The sequence below is a fragment of the Leptodactylus fuscus genome, chromosome 2 (assembly GCF_031893055.1).
Source record: "Leptodactylus fuscus isolate aLepFus1 chromosome 2, aLepFus1.hap2, whole genome shotgun sequence".
Taxonomy (NCBI): domain Eukaryota; kingdom Metazoa; phylum Chordata; class Amphibia; order Anura; family Leptodactylidae; genus Leptodactylus; species Leptodactylus fuscus.
Window position 1 is genome coordinate 88,968,046 of NC_134266.1, and position 23,510 is coordinate 88,991,555.

Below are 23,510 nucleotides of genomic sequence, written 5' to 3' on the forward strand. Positions count from 1 at the left end.
TTTCTATGTTTACTATAATGAATTTCCCCATGGTGGGACTAGTAAAGGGTTATCTTATAAGGACCAGTATAGTTTGCCACTAATTTGCTTCTTTTTAGCCTTTACCTTTAAGAAATGAGTGATAAAGTTTGTCCACATAGGATGTATACGCTGCTGATTCTCCCCTGTGGTATTGTGGGGAAGGAAGTTTGCAGAGTTTGATAGTGTTCCTTGTGTCTTTCAGTATGACATGTAGATGTATATTTCCCACATCTCCTGATTTTCTATGTTGTTAGCATTCCTACGTTCTAAGCTCCTAACCCTTAGAAAGTACTTCTTTAATGATATGAATGGGATACAAAGAACATCTGTCACTATAAAAGGAACATGTCAAGTATGTTTAGCACACGGAACACCAACATGTCTTTATATAATGATGGTTTTAGAGTCCAAATATGGAAAGAAAGTCTGTCTACAAGTTGGGTTGCTTAAAAATTGCCCTAATACTTACTGGCAGATGAGTTCAATGTTCTCATCAGTCTCATCTCTGAACGCTTCAGCTTCACTGCGCATGCACCAATGTTAGCTGCATTTCTCCAGTGAAGACAAGGTATACTGCTCCAGCTGCAAAAGAAGCATATGCAGGCGCAGGGAACACATCTCTCAGTATATATCAGGGAGGACAGACTTACAATAGAGATATTTGGGGCCCTAAACCACCAGTTCATAAGGACAAACCCCAAATCTTACTGACAGTATAAATCAAAAGATCTAGTGATAGGAAATTTACATTGTGAGCCATGCTTGGGACAGTGATGACAAAGTCTGTAAATGCCTGTGGAATATGTTCACACCAGCGCTCGTATTACATTCGGGGATTTTGTTCCTCTTTCCACATGAAAAATGCAAGTAGCGCATTTCTCTCTGGATTTTATTTTACCTTTTCGGGTGGAAACCACATGAACCCCATTATAGTCTTTGGGGTTCACTGGTTTCCTAAGGTAACTGATTTTTCATGCGGATTAGGTTTCCGTTCAAGGGATCCCCAAGTGGACCCCTTAAACAGAAACTCGAAACGCAGATGTGAACCTAGCCCAAGTGATGTATGTGAAAAATAATTTCTTGCCTTTACATTTGTCTAAAGACTAAAGCTTCATGTATTATTATCAGGCAGCTTTCTGTAAATTATTTCTTTTGCTTCATTATTTTCATTCATATTTGCTTGGTTCCACTGACAATTCATAAGTCTCCATATACAATATACAAATGCTTTCAAGCAGGGTGACATTGTACAAGGTCTACCGTAACACACACAATACAATAAGAAACAGAGGGAAGAATGGTCAGACACTGTGTCACAGTGACACCCACACACTGTAGGGAGGAATGGACATAGCTCTGTGGCTTCCTACCTGCTGATCCAAAAAATCAAGGTGCCTTTGTAACTGAAGATCTAACATTTCATCCTGTGGGGAAGGGGAGGCAGCGGCAGGAGACAAACACAGGGTTAAAAGGGCAAAGCAGAGCAAAAGCTGGGCTGGGAGCCTCCAACCCTACATTTACTTATTAATAAAGTGCTACTAGGCAAAGCAGCAAAGATAAGTGCAAAAAGCGCTAAAGCAGGGAAAGGGAAGATAACATGCCATGCAGCATCTGTGGCATTCCATACTCCCATCACACTTCATGACACATAGTATTACACAACATGTGACACATTGCATGCAACATGTAAAGAGCCCATTAAACACTGATGACGGTAGATCCAAGAACACATAATACACGAACGATAAAAAGAATTAATGACACATTCTGAATTTTTTTGATATACAAAATACCGAACTATTTTTAATTTATAATGCATGCCCAGGAGAATATGAGAACTGTACAAATGTCTCTCTCCCTTAAGCTGGGTTCACGTCTGTGTTTAGAGTTAACATCACAGAAATCATCAAAAATCGGGGATAGAAAAGTCCTGCCTGGAGACTTTTTTCTCCACTGATTTCTGTCTGAAAATGGTGGACACCCGCAGACCTCATGATAGCAGTTTTAGTGGTCGACATTGTGGTCCCTCACGATGTTAGTGTGAGCCTAGCGTTATTAACATAACCATATGTTCAACATATCCTGCATAATAATACTAGGATTGACAAGGAATTGTCCAGTGGACACTAGAACCATGATTATGCCAAGGACCTGAGAAAAACTGACACAGGTGATAAGTGTCTGATCAGCAGGGTTACGCGATGAGACCCTTACGATCATGAGAAGGGGGGGGGTTGTTCCCTCTCTGGATGGTATAGGTTGGAGAACAAGCAGTGTGATCCCCAATGATCAGACATTTATGTCCTATTATGAGAATTGGTGATAAGTTAAAAGGACGATGACTTAAAATTATTGTTGATGGTCTGGCGGATCAGCATTTACCTCTGCAAGGGTGTTTTATAACTCTGCAGCTTCAGGGAGATCATGAAGATGCAGAGTGATTTATTGAAAAATTAACCATTGTTGTCACCATTCATAAGATTATTAATTTTGCAACTTTGCACGATGTCACAGATCTAATGTTTAAGTCCTATGAGTCAGGTACAAGCACCTTTTTCAAGACTTATATAAAATCTTTTAGAAAATTTAAGTAGACTACATTCTACCACCAAAGGTTCTATATGAGCCATGAAGAACCTTTATGAACAATTTAGAACTTATTGGTTATAAACATGGACAGTACATATTCTATATGAATAATGAGGTTACCAACAAAATTCTGAGTAACAGCCATAGGCTTGTAGTTCTGGCACCCAACCTCAAAGCTCTGGGAAAGGGACAACCCCTTTATTCTTTTTTTTTTTTTTATGTAGATTGTGAGCCCCACATGGAGATCACAATGTACATTTTTCCCTATCAGTATGTCTTTTTGGAATACGGGATGGAAATCCATGCAAACACGGGGAGAACATACAAACTCCTTGCAGATGGTTTTTTTGCCCTTGGTGGGATTTGAACACCAGGACTCCAGCGCTGCAAGGCTGCAGTGCTAACCACTGAGCCACCGTGTGGCCCCCTAACCCCTTTATTCTTCACATGTGCATCCCCCACACTGTGGGAGGGGTGAAACATGTTAAGAGCACTCTATGCTGATAGGGAATAGCTAATGTAGGTTCCTATACCCATAGGACATCAGGCATGGGGATTTGCATTGACATATGAGCCTGCAGCCTTTTAGTAGTATATTCCCGCAGAATATTGTATATGGGGGCATGGAGACCAATTTATTCAATTGTGAAGATCTCTTTTTCTACATTACAGGATGCTATTGAATTATAGTACCTGTAATTGTGACATAGTACAGCACACTTGGTTAGTCTAGTGTGGGAAGAAAAAGTTAATATGTCCCATTGCTATTATATTAGCTCCTCTGTAGCTCATATACCACATTGTGTGCATGTACTGCATTTTATTGTTATAAAAACACATTGCTTTCAATGGAGCTATGCAGGATGGCTCCTCCTTCTTCTCTGACTGCTGGTGCTTGACCCAGTGCTGCTCTGCTGTCGATAATCCACCTCTACTGCGCAGCTCCCACGCATGCGCAGTAGAGGTGGATTGTTGCTGCAGAGCACAGAGCAGCGCGGGAACAATAATGCATGCCGGCAGTCAGAAATTACATAGAAGGAAGCTAAACTAAGTAAACAAATGTAGAAGATACCAGGAGCTCCCAGAGACACCTAGAAAACACTCAAAACACTGAAAAAGGTATATGGGTGAATTTATTAACCCATTAATAGCACTAGCAGATCTTTTTTTAAAAAATATATATATATATCTTATCTGGTACTGATGATCTATTCTAAACATAGGTATCAATATTTAAAGCGTAACTAAACTTTTGGACAACTATTAATTTTCCGGAAGTATTTGTGTCATAAATACATTTTGTAATATACTTTAGTTACAAATTTTGGAATATGTGAATTTCTGTGAAATCCTGCATTTTTTACTATTTCCCTTGTTTCTTTATTGAGAGCTGTTTCTGCCTCTCACTGAATGTTACTGTGTATGGAGTATGGGGGCTGTGTAACATGTAGAAAAAATGAAGATAGGGGAGGGTCACTGTCACGGGATGGTTAGAGTCCGGCAATAGGCAATGTGTAATATATATTTCATGTGGAATGTATTCTCTAACCTGTTGTAAACATCAGTGTGTAGTTGGCTGATTAGGGTCTAGTGTGTTAGCACATTGTATGCAAATCCCTCTAACTAGTGAGGACCAGTGAGGACAATGGGTGGAGATAATCTGATCAGTGTCTCCAAGAAGATGTTGGACTGTGCATTGTTCAAAAGAGACAGGGAGTCTGCTCTCCTTGGCATAGGTGAGGGGGGAAGGATCTGTGACTCAGCCCTTCCCACCCCCAGATATAGGAAGTAACAGTTTAGTATATAGATGTAGCTAGCAGTTAGTATGTGTTAGCCGGCCTGTGCACAGCTCTGCAGAGAGCCAGGACTTAGTTACAGGACCAAGGAACCAAAGTTATCATTGGATTGTGACTTCTGTGGACTTATTGTTATTACGGTTGATGTGACCGCCACCGGCTACTAACTTTGTGGATTACAATAAATTGCTGTTGTCTCCCGACCTCTTGCGTCCGTGTTGATTCAAAAGACCATCCGGAGGAAGACGTATACCTTTGTTCCGTGACAACTGGTTGGCAGCGGTGGGATCAACAGCGGACAGCGAGATGGACTACAGCAGCTCAGCGATTAATGGAGCCACAACCTCAGAATACAGGAACTGGACTATGGCAAGTCTACAAGTAAGGGCCCGGGAACTAAACCTGAGTTACCAGGGAAGAACGAAAGAGCAACTGATCGAGGCACTGGAGGAGATGACCCTGCAAAGCGACCATGAGGAGGGCTGCCCCCAGGAGACAGTAGAGATACGGGAGTGGCAGGTACAGACCCAAAAGAGCAGATGGGTTGTTTTGTATGAGGAGGAATTGGCAGTGCTGGGGCTAAGAGCAACTGCAGAGCAAAGGAGTAGAGCGTTACAGAGGGCTCAGGAAACGGAGAAGGAGGAACAGAGAATGGCGCATGAAAAGGAAAGAATGGCGCATGAAATGCGAATGGCTGAGATAACTGCGCGGAATTATAATCAAACGTCGACCCCCAGCCCAACAGTGAGAGAACCACCATATGTCTCCCATAAACACTTCAAGACCTTTGAGGAAGCGGCTGGGGATGTTGATGGATATTTTCAGGACTTCGAACACCAGTGCCACCTGATGGAAGTCCCAGAGAAGGATTGGGTCCGGTATCTGGTGGGGCACCTACGAGATGGGGCTGCGGAAGCTCTCAGAGCCATGGACCCTAGTGATCAGCGGGACTATGAGGCCATTAAAAGAGCGGTGCAGAAGTATTATGCAGTCACTCCAGAGTCCTACCGAGTTCAGTTCCGCTCTTTGTCTTACAATGGGGGAAGCTCCTTCCACATGTTCGCCCACAAGTTGAAGCAAGCATGCAAGCGCTGGCTAGAAGGAGAGGAGGCTGTCACAGTCGATAAGATCCTCCAAGTCATACTTAAGGAACAGTTCTTTTCCCAGTGCCCCGCTGAGATCCGTGAGTGGGTGCTGGAACGGAACCCAGCCACAGTTGAGCAAGCTGCTTCTCTTGCAGATGAGGGCCTGACCATCAAGCCGCAGTGGAAGAGGTTGTTTGCAGAGGAGCGGAAAACTACCACAGTCCGCCAGACACCCTTCAGCCAGCCACCCACCTTTCGTGCCCGGCCTCAGGATTACAATTTCCCCTCTACCCTTGCCCCAGCCCATCGGCCTCCAGCTATGAACAACCCTGTCCCTAGACAACGACCTACTGGAAGAATGCTAGAGCGCAGATGTTTTGGTTGCGGGCGGCCTGGACATTTGCAAGCTAGTTGCCCTGTTAACATGGGGGCACGGGCCACCGTGGCATCTCGGCCTATTCACTACCTGGGAACCACCCCTAGGACAGAAAGTTTGGCCCCATGTCCAGATGACTCCATGAATGACCCATCTGTTCCACCTCCAGGGGTCTATGGGATTCAGCCTTCTGCCACACATCCTGCAAACCTTCAGCGGAAGCACTTGCAGGAGGTCCTACTGGATGGCCGAACAGTTGTTGGATTCCGGGACTCGGGAGCTTTCCTAACGGTAGCGGACCCCCGAGTTGTGCGACCCGAGGCCCTAGAGGAGGGCCCTGGCATTTCTATCGAGTTGGCAGAGGGTACTCGGAGACGTATTCCTAAAGCTACCGTGGAACTTGACTATGGTTATGGACCAAAACGATGCACAATTGGTGTGATGAGCGGGCTGCCGGCTGATGTTCTGTTAGGCAACGATGTTGGAAATCTACAGTGCCACTTTGTGGGAGCAGTGACCCGAAGCCAAGCTCAGAGAGACGCCAACATGGATCCACCGGATTTTCTGCCAGATGCCAGCCCTTCAACCCTACAACTTTACCATTCAGCACCGCCGAGGGAACCAACACCAGAACACAGATGGGTTATCCCGGCAGGAGGAAATATGAGCTATAGAGACTGATGTGCATTCCCCAATTTACCTGTGTAGGCCAATTGTGTCATGCACATGTTTTGAGAGGGGGAGGGGTTGTCACGGGATGGTTAGAGTCCGGCAATAGGCAATGTGTAATATATATTTCATGTGGAATGTATTCTCTAACCTGTTGTAAACATCAGTGTGTAGTTGGCTGATTAGGGTCTAGTGTGTTAGCACATTGTATGCAAATCCCTCTAACTAGTGAGGACCAGTGAGGACAATGGGTGGAGATAATCTGATCAGTGTCTCCAAGAAGATGTTGGACTGTGCATTGTTCAAAAGAGACAGGGAGTCTGCTCTCCTTGGCATAGGTGAGGGGGGAAGGATCTGTGACTCAGCCCTTCCCACCCCCAGATATAGGAAGTAACAGTTTAGTATATAGATGTAGCTAGCAGTTAGTATGTGTTAGCCGGCCTGTGCACAGCTCTGCAGAGAGCCAGGACTTAGTTACAGGACCAAGGAACCAAAGTTATCATTGGATTGTGACTTCTGTGGACTTATTGTTATTACGGTTGATGTGACCGCCACCGGCTACTAACTTTGTGGATTACAATAAATTGCTGTTGTCTCCCGACCTCTTGCGTCCGTGTTGATTCAAAAGACCATCCGGAGGAAGACGTATACCTTTGTTCCGTGACAGTCACTTCAAACAATTATATGTTGGACTCTATAAAACATAAAAACTTGCTTTTGGTGTGATATAAGTATCCTAATCCTACCTGTGTTTTGAACCAATGATATCTCTCGAAATAACCTTAGTGTGAAATGAAATTAGTGAATCCCTTTTTTTCATACGACACCAAAAGCAAGTTTGTATGTTTTATAAGGGTGCTGCCACACGGGGCTCCTGGATGCACACATTTACCTATAATTGAGGGCTGCACATGTACTTTTATTGCTTCTAATGAGAAAGTTCAGGTGCTTCCAGGTAAATAGCAGTAAACACATTAGCTCAGAAGCATCTCTTGGGCGCACTTCTGTGTTATAGTTTGTGGTATATAACTTTAGTAGAGGGGTTGTCAGCCTTAAAATTATTGTGCCGTGCTCCAAGTTCATCATCTTTGATTTTTTTAATTTAAATCATCACATCGTACAAAGAAGATTGCCTACCACTGTTGTAGGAGTTCAATGGGCACCGTTTCACACTCAGATCAAATTTTATTGTTACAAATGCCACGCTAGAGGGCAGTGCTTTATATACAATAAGAAAGCAACGAAAAATGCTGTGTTATCTTTAAAGAATAGAAAGTGAACATAAAACTGCTTAAATTGATTAAAGTGCATGAAAACTAAAAAAAATTATGAAAATAAGTTCTCCTAGATGAAAAAAGGAAAACTTGTTCTAGTGCACTTTTTGGAAAGTAGAATGTTTTTCTAAGAAGCAATGGGCGGCGGAGCTGGATAGCAGCTAGGGGCTGAAGCCCTGGCAGGAGAGGACATGCCCCTAAAGCCCTTTTTCAGCTAATTAGCATAAGAATAAAACGCTTATAGTCATGAAAATGGAGCTGCAATGCAGAATAAGTAAGGCATCTTTGGAATGTGTAGAAGCCGACCTACAAAGTACTGTCAGTAGTCTGATACTGATTTTCCTGCTGACAGACTCCCTTTAACATCCAGCATCAGCCACTGTCAATCTGGCATATCTTCAGATTCTCTATCTAAGTAAGCCCTGTCTAACTATTTGTAAATCTGGGTGATTGTCTGACACGCACACACGCACACACACACACACACACACACACACACAAACACACACACACACACAAACACACACACCCTCCAACCCATACAATAGCCCTAAGCAAACCTTTTGTAGCCAACAGCTGATCTTATACTGTACATATGTTCAACAATAAAAGTAATGTTACATAGATGCTGTACAAAAGAGTTGTAAAGACAACATAAAGTTATTATATTTTGTGGTTATATATGGATGTAAAATAAACAAAGGATAGATCAAGGGATAACATATAAAACCGGACACGCTGATAGAACAGAGAAACTGAACAAGGACAAGACAAATACATAGGAAATGACAAGAAGGGACAAGGTGTCCTATTCCATGACAATGTACACTTAAATCCAAACAACTAAATGGTCTCCACCTTAATTCCTTATGTAAAGGCTTACCATTTTGTCATGAAGTGGAGGGGATGATGGGTAGCTGTAAGAATACATTCCAGCAGGCACTGGTCGACGGTCACCCAAATAGTCATACTGAGAAAAGATATAGAGAAGTTTAGGAAGAGAGCCATAGAGTGCCGCTTCTACAGACGGTAATGTTTGCTGCAGCTCTGTTCCACAAGGTTGCATGCCTCCTGGAAGCCTTATGTAGAAAGCACTCATGTATGCCATCAGGTGATCTCACCACATATCTGTGGTGTATGTCTGGCATATATTCTATATAAATCTTCCAATCTATGTGCTGCTGTGCTCATAGTTGTATGCCTACAATAAAGACAATATAAATCTAGTTTTTGGTGGGTTTGCACATTTTTCCTGCAATATGAACGGCATCTATCAGTGAAGACAGTGTACAAATGACTTACGGCAAGGGTAGCAGTGCAATAGCTGTCACAAACTTACTGGTGGATAACCTGTAAGTCTATGAAAAACATATCTTATCCACAGGCTACGTCTAAATCCTGTAACATGTCAATTACTGTCGTAGGCCGCTACAACAAACACCAAATTGTGGGCAGTTTTTGCCTTGGTGGCTTTTGAGAGAGACTCAGTGAAGAGCTTCCCTGATGGAGATTCTGCAGCTTGTTCGTCCCGAGTAGACCAAGCCTGTCAGAAAGGACAACCTATGACAACAGGGGTGCAGCATGTGGCACAGGAAAATGGATTGCATCGTGACTTTGGCAATAAAAGCCCAACTCATAGAACAAAGCGGGTATTTATTGCTTTTACTTGTGGCATTGTCTTTCACAATGACAAACCTCACAGAGCAATCATAAAGCAGCCAATAAAAATATCCAGTGTGTGGCTATATTACAGGAATAGAAAATCTAGAAGCGAATAATATAATTAAACACCAAATATATCAGTATCAATATCAGTATACCTATATCAATATATTTTCTGCATGATCCTGACACAAAAAAATCCTGCAGAGAACACAGGGTGAGGCTGCGGTCACACAGAGTTTTTTTGGTCAGGAATTTGGTCAGGAAACTGACTCAAATTCCTCCACCTAAAAACGCCTCACCATACAGTCCAAATGGCGGAATCAGATCGCAGCAATTTTCACAGAGTTTTCCTCTAAAGACTTTCTGCTTCTATTATACCTGTATGGAAAACGCCAGCTGCGATTGACAAAACCAGTGTGCTCCGAGTTACAAAGACGCAACAGTTTTGGCAGCATGTCCATTGCGAATATTTTTCTGCAATGTGTGGATGAGATAAGCCAGATTCCCATCCACTTTTCAGGTTTCCGCCATGGCAAAACTGTGGCATTTACGCTACCTGGGTCCCAGCCTAAGTGAGTGGCTTTCTGTTGTTTATTTTCCCCTCCTGTTGTGCTTGAATGGAAGGCAGCAGACCAGTTACTATGAACCCAGATATCTGTCACCAGATCCCAATAAGAACCTGGATATCTGTCTGGAAATACGGTGACAGTGCCCCTTCTCATTACAAACCTTCTGGAAATGTAGCAACTAAAGCAGAGTGCAAGTCAAAATCTCAAAATAAAGACCATGTAAAATGTTTTCTTTTATTTATAAAATAATATTTGATGCCTTTTATTTTAAGTGCATGCCCATTTTTGCATACATATAGACTCAGTCCACACAGAAGTGTAGTCATATTGTAAATATATTGCCTTACTTATCGTATGGTCGTCTAGAATTACAGTTTAGTCCAGAGCTGCATTTATAGTTCCTGAGACTTCTGAGCTGAAATCACTCGGCATTCTTAGCTGACTCAAAATATGATTCTCAATATTTATCTACATATAAAATGTTTTGGGCATTGATGTTAAACACTGTGCACATACAAACAGTAGCCACAAGCTTGCCGTACTTACACACTATACCTAACACACCTTACCTTAGGAGAACTAATTGAACGCCTCATGGTATATGCTGCTGGTTCTGCAAAGCTTTCATCCCGTGACATGCTCTCAAACCGTGCACTAGGGGACCGCACAGGAGAGTAGACTCTTGGTCGAGTACTGTAAGCCCCCTGACTAGGAGATCTTGGTACTGATCGAGAACGAGGTTGCAGTGAAAGACGTCTCAGTGATCCACAAGCAGCATCCATCTCTTGATAGTATAAAGCTGGGCGAGGGCCCCACAGTTCTGCTGGGCGTCCATATACACCAGGTTCCTTCCAGTCCCGAGGTTGATAAGGTACGCCATTGCGAAGTAGTTGTTGTTTTTCCTCCATAGCCCATTGTGGGAAAGCGGACATAGAACAAATACTGTCTGGTCGTGATCCTGCAGGGGTGTAATACTGATAACCATCGGGATACTGAGAAGCATACTGAGGATAGCAATCAGGCATGCGGTGTGATCCTGGAAAGTATCTGCTGGGGCTGTGAGCAAATAAAAGGTTTATTTACTGGACATCATTTCATAAAGCATTATTAATCTGGCATCCTACATCACACATTTCACTACATTTATATTCAGTGAAATACACTGCTCAAAAAAATAAAGGGAGCGCTCAAATAACACATCCTAGATCTGAATGAATGAGATATTCTCATTGAATACTTTGTTCTATACAAAGCTGAATGTTATGACAACAAAATCACATAATAATCATCAATGGAAATCAAATTTATTAACCAATGGAGGCCTGGATTTGGAGTCACCCCCAAAATTAAAGTGGAAAAACACACTACAGGCTGATCCAACTTTGATGTAATTTCCTTAGAACGAGTCTAAATGAGGCTCAAGTGGATCAGGTAGTGCAGCTCATCCAGGATGGCACATCAATGCGAACTGTGGCAAGAAGGTTTGCTGTGTCTGTCAGCATAGTGTCCATAGGCTGGAGGCACTACCAGAAGACAGGCCCAGTACACCAGGAGACGTGGAGGGGGCCGTAGGAGGGCAACAATCCAGCAGCAGGACCGCTACCTCCGTCTTTGTGCAAGGAGGAATAGGAGGAGCACTACCAGAGCCTTGTAAAATGACCTCCAGCAGGCCACAAATGTGCATGTGTCTGCACAAATGGTTACAAACTGACTCCATGAGGATGGTATGAGGGCCCGATGTCCACAAATGAGAGTTGTGCTCACAGCCCAACACCTTGCAGGACGCTTGGCATTTGCCACAGAACACCAGGATTGGCAACTTCACCACTGGCACCCTGTGCTCTTAACAGATGAAAGCAGGTTCACACTGAGCACATGTAACAGACATGACAGAGTTTGGAGACGCCGTGGAGAGCAATCTGCTGTCTTCAACATCCTTCAGCATGACCGGTTTGGCAGTGGGTAAGTAATGGTGTGGGGTGGCATTTCTTTGGAGGGCCACACAGCCATCCATGTGCTCGCCAGAGGTAGCCTGACTGCCATTAGGTACTGAGATGAGATCCTCAGATCCCTTGTGAGAACATATGCTGGTGGGTTGGCTCTGGGTTCCTCCTAATGCAGGACAATGCCAGACCTCATGTGGCTGGGGTGTGTCAGCAGTTCCTGCAAGATGAAGGAATTGAAGCTATGGACTGGCCCTCCCATTCTCCATACCTGAATCTGATTGAGCACATCTGGGACATCATGTCTCACTCCATCCACCAATGTCACATTGAACCACATACTGTCCAGGAGTTGGCAGATGATTTAGTCCAGGTCTTGGAGGAAATCCCTCAGGAGACCATCTGCAACCTCATCAGGAGCATGCCCAGGTGTTGTAGGGAGGTCATATAGGCACGTGGAGGTCAAACACACTACTGAGCTTCACTTTGACATGTTTTAAGGACATTACATCAAAGTTGGATCAACCTGTAGTGTGTTTTTCCACTTTAATTTTGGGGGTGACTCCAAATCCAGGTCTCCATTGGTTAATAAATTTGATTTCCATTGATGATTTTTGTGTGATTTTGTTGTCATCACATTCAACTTTGTACAGAACAAAGTATTAAATGAAAATATGTCATTCATTCAGATCTAGGAAGTATTATTTGAGTGTTCCCTTTATTTTTTTGAGCAGTATACAAACCACACAGAGGGTCAATACATTAAAAATAATAATAACATCAAGAAATGTAGATCATTTTCTTCACTCAAAAATTTTCTTTGTAAAATGTATTACCCTTATACATATGTACACATATCCATGTATACTTTTACACATACAGCACTTATTTGTTCTAATGTGAAGTTTTTATAATGTCTCAGTGTAGCTGCTTATTATAAACTACTGCAGGCCATCAGATTTCCTACCTTTGCAGGTCTTCTGTAGGAGCTGCTGCCCTACGTAGGTTAACCCACTGCTGTAATTGTGACATGGAGTTTTGTCTCTGAGCAATTTTCTCTGGGTGGGTGCGTGGCAAGTTTCCTCTTCGTTGCCCATTTCCCTCAGGAAAAGCAGTACTGGCTGGGCGGCCTGGAGAAGAAACAAAACTCCAACCATTGGGCTGTGGGGGTCGTTCACCTTCTGGTAAATGTCTGGGAGGTTCCAAGTCAGTTAGCCTTTCAGAAGGAGTCCCTGACCCATTCACTTTGGTCAGAGGTTCCTTTCTGCACTCCGACCTCCTCTCTAGCTTTTCAGAACCTCTCCCATCTCCTTCGCCACGGCTTCTGGTTTCTGGATCACGATCTCTCACAGGGGGTATATTTTCACAGTCCTGCCTCTCCAATCTATAAACCGTGCACATATAGTTTTAGTCAAGGTTTAAATATGGTATTTATTTTTATCATCTTCGCTCACAGTACTATTTCATGTGTTGGATGTCTGTTCTGATAGAATTAGTTAAAAAAAAAAAAAAACGGACGCCAATCATAACGATCATCAACCTTCTGGTACTATCTGTTAGCCATAGACATTAATGTTAAAAAATAACCGGCGCCTAAAGTCTGTCATATGTCTGTTACTTTGAACAGACACAAAAGTCTTGCACCCGGCTTTATTACATCCCCTAAAAATAAAAAAATAAAAATCGGACATGTGATGGATTTGGTAAAATATACATGAGATCAAATCTCATGGAAATCAATGGGATTTTTAACGGATTTACTTCTGTTAGTGTCCAGAGTTGACATATTCTCACAGATAGAACACTATGCTAAAAAAGCGCACTGCCACAGAAAATGTTTAGCAAAAAATATATAAAGCTTTATTTAAATACATTTTAAAACATATATAAGACAGAAATAATGAATAGGGTGATACAACCAAACAGCAAGCCACTACCGTGGCTTCGTCAGGGGGAAAAAAAGATGATCATCTTTTTTTCCCCCTGACGAAGCCACGGTAGTGGCGAAACGCACGTCGGGGCGCATTCACTACATGAAGGTCCATCCATAGGTAATTTATTACTTGGTATCATGTTATTTCACAGAATATTTGCACTTTAAAAAACTATGTATGTTATATATGCACTTTAGAAACTATGGATGTTTTACATATCCTTATATATATGTAATGTAAGTGTCATTTATTCATCATCAACCATTAGTATTCCATCTTGGGCCTTCATTGTTCTGTTTGGTTGTATCACCCCATTCATTATTTCTGTCTTATATGTTTTAAAATGTATTTAAATAAAGCTTTATATATTTTTTGCTAAACATTTTCTGTGGCAGTGCGCTTTTTTAGCATAGTGTTCTATTTACATTGCTTTGCCAATCTTTGCCCTATACTTAGTCGTGTATACATATTCTCACAGATGCTACTAACACAGAGAAAGACTCAGTACTCAGCAATTTTGGTATGATTTTAACTCTAACATTTCTCATCAAATAGATAAAGTGCATATGTTATCCCTTTCAAATTGTAAACAACATAGAGGTATACACTGCAAATTCAATACAAACAAAATATATTTTCAGGGCATATTGACACTTCCCTGCTGCAACTGAACATAGAATAACGGGAATCAAATTAGGCTGAGCTCACACTAGAGTTCAGGGACTCCATCCCCATTTCGCTTAAAATAAGTCCTACAAGCAGGACCTTTCTTTCCGCCGACTTCAGTATATATTCGTTGGAAACCCGTCAGACCCCATTATAGTCTTTTTAAGTGGTGAGAGTTTTTATTATAAGGAACGGAAACCCAAACACTAGTGTGAACCTACTGTAAATCACCAATGCCATCCAAACAGGCACAAGGAAGTACAGAGGGGGGAATATGAGAGAAAAGTAGTCCAGAGGAAGGAAAAAAGGTACAAATTCTAAAAATCTATTGATTTATTTTGCCTGTAGATTTTAAAGATTAATGTCCAGAGTATATATGACTTCATTTTTAGATTCTAAACATACACATTTTTATTATCAATGTGGCTGTTGTAAAAGTGCATACATGAAAATATATTTGGGATCACATTCTCCATATAAAACCACTCTAGCATTTCTTTGAGTACAAGGTTATTATGTGTATATATATATATATATATATATATATATATATATATATATATATATATATTAAACTAAAAAAATGTGATGCAAATCATTTACTGACCTTGGAGTGGGAGGGTTCTGTACTTGTGATGCCTCCCCCATTGCTCGTATCCAGGCCTCCTGTTCTTCTCTGCTTTCTGCACTGAAGTAATAAGTGCGAATGCCAGCGTGTTCTGCCTGTCGAGACATTTGGGCTTCATTATGGAGAGTATCATCCCCAACCCAGCACACTGTTACCTGTGGAACAAAGTATAAGAACAAATAAGAACTAAATAATGAATACACAGCAGCAGTTAAACATGCAAAGACAGGAGCAAGTAACAGAATCCCAAGAAACCCATCTATTTGTTAGACCACCACACAAACTTGTATTTTTTATCTTGTTTACTAGGTTGTTTTATTGTTCCTGTACTTTATATATACTCATTGCCAAAAAAAAAAATATAACGCACCAAGAAGGAGTTGTTGGAATCGAATTAAGTTTTATGTGTCACTATAAAGATGATATATGTAAGTGATTACAAAGGCTACTGGAACATGGAACAATTACAAGGCCACCTCTAGCCTGTATACAAGATGGGCCTGTAGGTATACTGTATAGATTTTGTATGTTACCCTGCAGCACATATGCTCACAGATGTTACAGTTGGGCCTGTAGATCCCGTCCACTGTCAGATTGCTGAAGTTGATGTTCTAGCTGGTCCCTTAAATGATCTACTGTCAACCAAGCAGGCCAAGAAAGTGTTGCAATTTGTTGGAGACATTCCTAGAACACCCTTCCTGCATGCGGATGAGCATTACCCTGCAGTATAATACTAGCTGAATGCCCTGCAATGAGAAGCAACGCATGTAACGCAGGATGTCCTGCACATATTGCTGAGCTATTAGGCCTGGTTCACATCTGCGTTCGGTAATCCATTCGGGAAGTCCGCATGGCCCCCCCCCCCGAACGGACTATTGAACGCACTGCAAGCGGTGAGCAGTGAAAGCACACAAACCCCATAGACTATAATGGGGTCCATGTGTTGTTCGTGTGGTCTCCGCACGAGTCATGTGGACAGAAAAGTAGTTCATGAAATACCTTTCTGTCCACATGTTCCGCTTGCCAATGCGTTTGGTAGTCGGTTCGGGGGTGTCCCCATGCGGACTCCCCAAACAGAATACCAAATGCAGCTGTGAACCAGGCCTGAGTGTCCCTCATATCACTTCTAGGGATGACTGACTATTGTATGCGTTGATTTCCAATATCATCATAACAGCAGTTGGGGCAGTGTGTCACTTCACAACAAAGGCAAGATTAAAGCACTCATCACAAGTCCTCCATACTCAAACCCGACTGTCAAACAAAACCTGGATTTGTCACTATAGACAGTCTAGTTTTCTTTTTCACAACACCGCAGCAAATGAAAGCGTCAGTGCCTGGCTGTCAATGGTAGAACAGATAACGGGTTCTGTAATCAAATTCTCTTCTAAGAGCCTGGAAATGGTCCAGGCAGAGACAGGGGTGTCTAATAAAGGTGCGACGCAACTGGATGGTGGACAAGGAGATTGTGCCAGCTGTTCGTGCTTGTTGGCAGAAGCAAACAATCCATTCTGTTGGTGGGCTGTCTGGGCCATCTTCATACTATTTGCCCTGTATACATTCCCTTACATCACAACTTCGCCAACCACCTGCTGAGAACTAGGGGTTGTTTGCACAGAGGAATGGGAGGTGGACCTTGGAGCTGATTTTGAAACAGAATCTGCCTCAAAATCAGCTCCAAATTCCTCTGTGTGAACCAAACCTTAGAATAGAATGGCCTAGATGGTGGTCAGTTCATCAAAATGAACATCCTGCTTCTCTCAGTCTAGTGATGTGCAACCACTGAAAGTCTGTCAACTGGGCAACATGTGTTTGAGTGCATTGTAGAACCATGTCTAGAAGTCAGTGATCTCTCAAAAGGTCCACTATCCAAAAGTAGTAGAGGGAAGCATTTTTACAGCTTTTAGTGGCAAATCACACCTGCAATCATTTACATATCTGTCCGAAACATAACTACATGCTGAATTGTACAGCAATCTGACATTTCTATCTGGGTGCGTTAGCTTATTTTATTTTTTTCTGTCAATGAGTGTATATATATATATATATATATATACATATATATATATATATATATATGTAGCTGAATAGTAAGAAATTTCTTTCTATTGAACAATGTTAAAAGGGTTTGTCTAATAATATGCAAATAAAGCTTATTCAGTGTATAATGACATATTATTATGGAACTTTGTGGTTCTCTCAATACTTTCGGTCGGGGTGACCTTATGCGGGGTAGGTCGGCCCAGCCACATCTGGCAAGTGCTAATTTGCTGCTACATGTGATTGCCGCTAATCTGGCTGCACCTGCTTCAAATGAAAAGTACAATTGGCAGATGTACGTAAGGATACGATCACACGGTGCCATTATGACACAGCCACGACGCGCCCGTGGTGCGGATAAAAACTGAGCAGCCATGCCAGATGCTAAACTAATACTGGTACATTCAAATTCAGGCTAATAGCAGCAGAGTTCCGGAAGTTTCCACACAATAAGCTGATTCACTTGTAATGATTTATGGAATACTGGGGCAGCTGGCATGGCCGCCTAGTTTTTGGCGCCATCTTCACTGCTTTACGAAAGCACAAAGACAAGACAAAGTACATTAGAACGTTGTATAATACTGCATTATAGAATGATTAAGCTTTATGAACAAAAGACTGGGCAACCCTTTAAATACAAAGACATTAGCCAATACTAAAGCACATCATTTTTCTTCTGTTTCAAATTCACCAAATACTTATTAATGTTGTAAGATAGTGAAATATGGATCCTCATGCATGAATTCCCAGTGCACAGTAAAAATCTGACTTCACCAGCCATCCTCAAGCAAATGGCACAGCTGAAACTCCAACTGGCTGCATGCATGTGTTTGTATGTGAAACCAGTGCTTATACAACATGCATGCTTGGCCTGTACCAAGCAGGGAGTGGAGAATGTGAGCATGCAGCAGGTACAGCAGGACTTACTACCTAGCACAGCGACTCTGCAGGGAACAGGCTCTTGGCAGGGATACGTTCCATGGAATCCTCTCACCAGCACAGGAGGGAAGACAGAACAGGTGAGAGAGGCAGCATACACGGGGGGCTTGCATCACCCACAAGCAGAAACCCCCACATGTGGCTCAAATGAACTGAACGATTTATATGACTTGTTGGAACAGAAAATAAAAAATAATGGATCTCTTAGGAATAAAATATACTAAAGACAGCTTCATGTTTATAGATTCCCAAATCATCAGATGCAAATGGAAATAGAATTATCATAATATAATAAGAATACATAATATTATATGAATACATATTTTATAGAAAAAAATAAATAAAAAGATACTGCAAGGTTCATAAATCATGTCTTACTTGTGTAGTGATATTGCAGAACTACACAACTGCAAAAATATTAGAAGTTTTTTTTTCCCTTTTAAACATGTCACTGTCATCAGTATTTGCCCTAAGAAAGAGCAATCCTTCAACAGAGTCATAAGTATTGGATGATATCAATTCTCACTCAATTCAGTTTAGGATAGGAGAACATGAGTCACCTGTCCTTTACAATATACAGCAGTTTTAGACACCCTAAACCATTTCTAACCATATACTACAACTACATAGCATCAAATACTATGCCAACAAATAACTATGTAAAATCACTCTGCAAACCTACTAACCTTAAAGGTGTGCTTTCGACTGATATTGTCCGACGGCTGAACGGGTGCGATCCGAAAACTAAGCAGGGGAATGCTTCCCAAAATCCCCTCTTCTTTTTCATCTGAATTTAAGAAAACAATGAGAATCTTGAAAGAAAGAGGCAAGAGGGGAGAAATGAAATAAGGAGGAAGATGCGTGAGAAGGACATGGAGATGCGTAAATGGAACACAGAGAAAGAAAATGTGGATGCAGGGCAAAAGGCGCTGAATAACTGGTGACAGGAAAACATAAACACCTGCTGAAAAACAATACGCAGGAGAAAGGGATAGCAATAGACTGTAACATAGTGGGAGGAGGACATATTGTAATAAAACTGTCTTTAGGCACCTGAGGTAACTCTTTCTCCGCCAGGCTATTTTCCAAAAGCAATGCAGTTTTTGTGGACACTAAATATCTTCCCCACAGAGTTAATCCTAGTACATGTATGCCTGCCAGTGATAATAATGTGTGGGAGGCTTTTCACATGCACACATAACACAATAGGGCACTGATGAATTATTCACACTCCACCTGTTCAGGCCTTAGCACAGGTGAATTGGGACCAGGCAGCAGATGGGAGCAGAGGTCCTCAATCCATCTGTACAGGCGGTGGGGCTCTTCAGAAAATAACCTGGCACTGGGATTTAGAAATATTTCTATGTACCTTTGTAATAGAAGAGGCAGCGATCAACAAGGACAAACCAGCGCTTGTTCCATTGCTTTACTCCAGAACTGGCCTGCAGACAACAGAGATGTCGACAATCAAAAGGGAAAGAAAAAGGAGAAGGAAAAAAGATAGAAGGAGAACAATATTAAAAAGGAGCAGCATGAAGATGGCATAAGACAAAGAGGCTGACGCATTTCTAAGTCAGGCCAGAGAGCCAGCCAATGCCAAATGTGTAAGTAGAGCAGAAGTAAAGTCATTAACTAAAAACTCTGATATGTTGAAAATGGTTTAAAAAAAAATTAAGGCAACAGACAACAAGTGAAAAGAGAAAGAACCACGCAGGAAAAACGTAGATAACTCTGGTGAGATTCTAGGGGCAACAAGGAGCACAATTTTCACACAGGTTTTAAAGTGAACCTCTGGTTTAGGGCTGGATCACTATGACTTAAATCAAAATCAACCTCAATTACAATTAATGATCAATTATTTTAAGACACTCCACTATATACATGCCACAGCCCCTATTCATGTGCCACGCCATACCACTGAAGTTTGGTAGCGGTTATTCACATATCAGCAATCCTGAATGGATAGCGAACAATTAGTGACATTCGTGACATATCTTTTAGCCAATGGCAGTGTAGAGAGGATGGCATGGAGGTAAAATCATTGACATAATCAGTATCAGCAAATTCACATTGAGTAATTGAGCCGACTTGTGATTTCAGTTCTTTTGTAATTAATTACCCAACAAAAGAACCTTTGATGATGTCACAGTCAGAAAAAAGTAACATTAGATATTTTGTGCAAAAACAAATGCACATGTATCAAAAATTGGGCCAGAAAACTGACAACCAAGAAATGATAAGTCAAGCTCGATGTGCATAGAGTTGTCTAAGAATTTTTTACAAAAACGAGGAATGCTCTGGAAATCAGACACACACCATAACAAATATATAAAAGGGCACTAGGTAAATTTGGTTTTGTTTTTTTAATGTTTATAATTTGCTGGTCTTTACATATAGTTTACCCACCTGTTTATATAACCAGCCTGTCTTTGTAACCTCAGCATTTGGATTCCTCTTCATGGAATTGGAGCGTTTTCCAAAGGCAATTCCTTTCTTTGATGGTCGAGACTTTATAAAATATAATACACTGTGTCATTCTTCTTATTGACCACATTATCCAAATACCATAGATGTTGACTCAATTCAAAATATATATTTAAGACCAGGGTGGACCAGAAGCTATATACAGTGTCTACGGAGCTCTGTACAATGTAGTGGTGTCACTTAGAACTGCAGCCCCAGTCCCAAACAATTGAATAGGAGCAGGGCTACTTCGGATGTATACCTCATTGCACTTCATACAGATTCTCATCTCAACCAAGCTATGTGTCAGTATAATACACCGCATAGATTATATAGGAAACTACCTAGTTTACATACTGCTGACACACTGGGTGACTCAGAAGACATCTCTGTCACACTGCAGGAGCCCCAATCATCTATCAGCTTTCTTTATTTAACTTATCATCATTTACATATTGCAGGAAAACAGCAGCAGAATTTTAGGTATGGAACATGCAAATAAGACCTCCTTGGTGGGAAAGAGGAACTGGCTCCTAGCGCCAACTAATAGAAGGAAGATCCCTATAGGTTAATGCATGGTTTTTCATAAAACCTAATTGCATCATCTGGGAATACAGTGTGATCCCTGATCAGGGCCTTCAGCGAACTAGATCAAGTGGGATAATCTCCTATTCTCTTAGGACACAAACAGAGTTGAATCCAATGGTGAAGCATGGAGCTATTGGCTGATAAGGTCTGATGCAGGGAGGCACTATGAGCCTGCAGGGAACTTTGTTTTGGTTTTTCTTTTCTATAAATTATTATATTGTTATAAAATGTAATAATCATAATTATATTTAGTAATAATAATTCTAATAGTTCTGTATATAAATATTAGTACTGTTGACTGATGGGGCAGGTGGGCTTATGTAGGGGTTACTTAAGGGGACATTAAACTATATGTGTTGGGGGCCCATTATGGAGTAGTTTGAACTGGACCAACTAATCTATTAAGGCTAAAACCCCACACTACAGAAATACAGCTTTTGTTTGTTTTTTGAGCAAAAGCCAAGAATGGCTACCAAATGAATGGGTCATATATAGAAATATTGTATACTACTTCCTTTTGCTCCATCCAAAAAAATGCAACAAAATATGCAACAAAAAAAAAGCTGCACTTCTGCAACATGGGCCTAAGGGTCCTTTCACAAAGAGCAAAATGGTGCTGTTTATGGTGCTGATTTTTCCATGCAGAAAAAAAATGCAAGTGGCACCCATTGAAGTCAATGGGATGCTTTTTTTTCCACATGGAAAATTTGGCGCCATAAACAGCGCCATTTTGCTCCATGTGAAAGGACCCTTAGCTTAAAACGGCCCTGCACACAGGTGCATGGTTTGTTATATTCACAGCAAAGTAATCTGCCTGCTATGTACCTGTGTTTCCATCACATAACTAAGACCATATATCACATGACCTGACGATCTGCAGTAACTGGACCTTATTAACATAAAACTTGATTAAAAAAATAAAGTTATTTTGCGTTTAAGAAAATGCACAAAGCAAATAAACGTCAGGATATGTTTAAAAAAAAAAGGAAAAAGTGAAGAAAAAAGAAAACTGGGGTAGATTTATTAATATGCGGTGTTTTATATGCAAGTCTTAACAAACGCCCCCTCTGATGCAGGGAACCTCCTGCAGCTCCCTCTGGCATTCTGGCCTCTCCATACATAAGCTTCACTTTGCAGTGCCAAGATGGAGATACAGTGAAGGTTTCCATTGTGACTCATGCCAGAAATGAATAGGTTGGGCTGAGATGCTCCTGCACCCACCTGCCCCGTTACCCTCACATTTGCACAATGTGGCAAGCGAGGCACAGAACGGTGCAATATCATCCCAGAAAACTGTCGCAGAGAGAATGATACAATTGCCCCTGCATATGTAAGGCTATTCATCATTTTCTACTCAATAACCTATAACATCTGGCCACAGCAAAAAAAAGCCATTAAAATGAAGCAAAAACACCACAGAAAAACTAACTGTGCAGAACAACTGGGCAAGGTGTGGTGTCACTAAAAATAAGGTATCACGAATTACCATTTACTATCACTAATACCATTTACCAAATGTATCTGTGACAGACTGTATATTTGGTAGATTTACAAATAGCAGCCAGCTGTTACTCTTTTTCAAACAACAAAAAAGTAGATATTTACATTTCTTAAACATTTTGAAGATTTCAGACCACTATACTGTATATTCTCTGAGTATACTGAGCTTACCCTTATGCTGGGGCCATCTTGAATGGTGTCAGAAACCATGGTGAATGTGGAATTTTCGTTGGCTATGTTACTGGTGCGCTTTCCTCCTGCTTCTGAGCTCATCTCAGACCTGGCCAAGAAATCGAGAGTACAAGGATTATAATACTGCAACAGTTACTGATAATAACGTGAAGGCCTCATGTAGCAAAACAAAGCTAAAAAAAAGTTTCCTCTGCGTCTTTTTGTGCGCTATAGTAAATATAGAGGGAAAGAACTGACAATTCTGTAGCTAAAATTAACATGCTGTATTTTTTAAGAATGCACACATTTTAGAAAACACAGCTTTTCTGTACCTTTTTTTCTGCACTGTGTGGATGAGATTAAACAAAATCCTTTTGCTTCACTTGGCTCTTGAGCTTATTTTTTTTCTGCACTTGCCACTAATGTTATATTTCCATAGCTGCCATAAATGCTGTATAACGTGGGACCTTAGACCATAACAAGATTAAAAACTCACCCCAATTTTCCACTTTTCTTAGGGTTCAGTCCAGTCACTGGGTGCACAAGGGTGGTAAGATGTGCATGGTCACTATAGAAATAAAAATAAAAATAATC

The 23,510-nt window shown here is 41.4% G+C and overlaps 1 protein-coding gene across 12 annotated transcripts in view; it reads right to left on the reverse strand.

Moving 5' to 3' along the window:
- The window catches only part of PLEKHA6 (pleckstrin homology domain containing A6), a 150,472-nt gene that overhangs the window by 27,517 nt on the left and 99,445 nt on the right, over positions 1–23,510 (reverse strand). For 7 of the 12 annotated variants that reach the window (XM_075264114.1, XM_075264113.1, XM_075264115.1 and 4 more), the window contains 10 exons: positions 23,413–23,484; positions 22,917–23,025; positions 20,601–20,702; positions 19,564–19,636; positions 18,881–18,981; positions 15,195–15,370; positions 12,955–13,371; positions 10,614–11,100; positions 8,694–8,780; positions 1,392–1,445 (listed from right to left, as the gene is read on the reverse strand). In XM_075264114.1, the coding sequence (XP_075120215.1) occupies positions 1,392–1,445; positions 8,694–8,780; positions 10,614–11,100; positions 12,955–13,371; positions 15,195–15,370; positions 18,881–18,981; positions 19,564–19,636; positions 20,601–20,702; positions 22,917–23,018 (1,599 nt within the window). In that variant the 5' untranslated portion in view covers positions 23,019–23,025; positions 23,413–23,484. Of the gene's footprint in view, positions 1–1,391; positions 1,446–8,693; positions 8,781–10,613; positions 11,101–12,954; positions 13,372–15,194; positions 15,371–18,185; positions 18,347–18,880; positions 18,982–19,563; positions 19,637–20,600; positions 20,703–22,916; positions 23,026–23,412; positions 23,485–23,510 lie in introns of those variants that run through there. The other 5 variants (XM_075264110.1, XM_075264120.1, XM_075264116.1 and 2 more) reach the window with 3 other exon arrangements.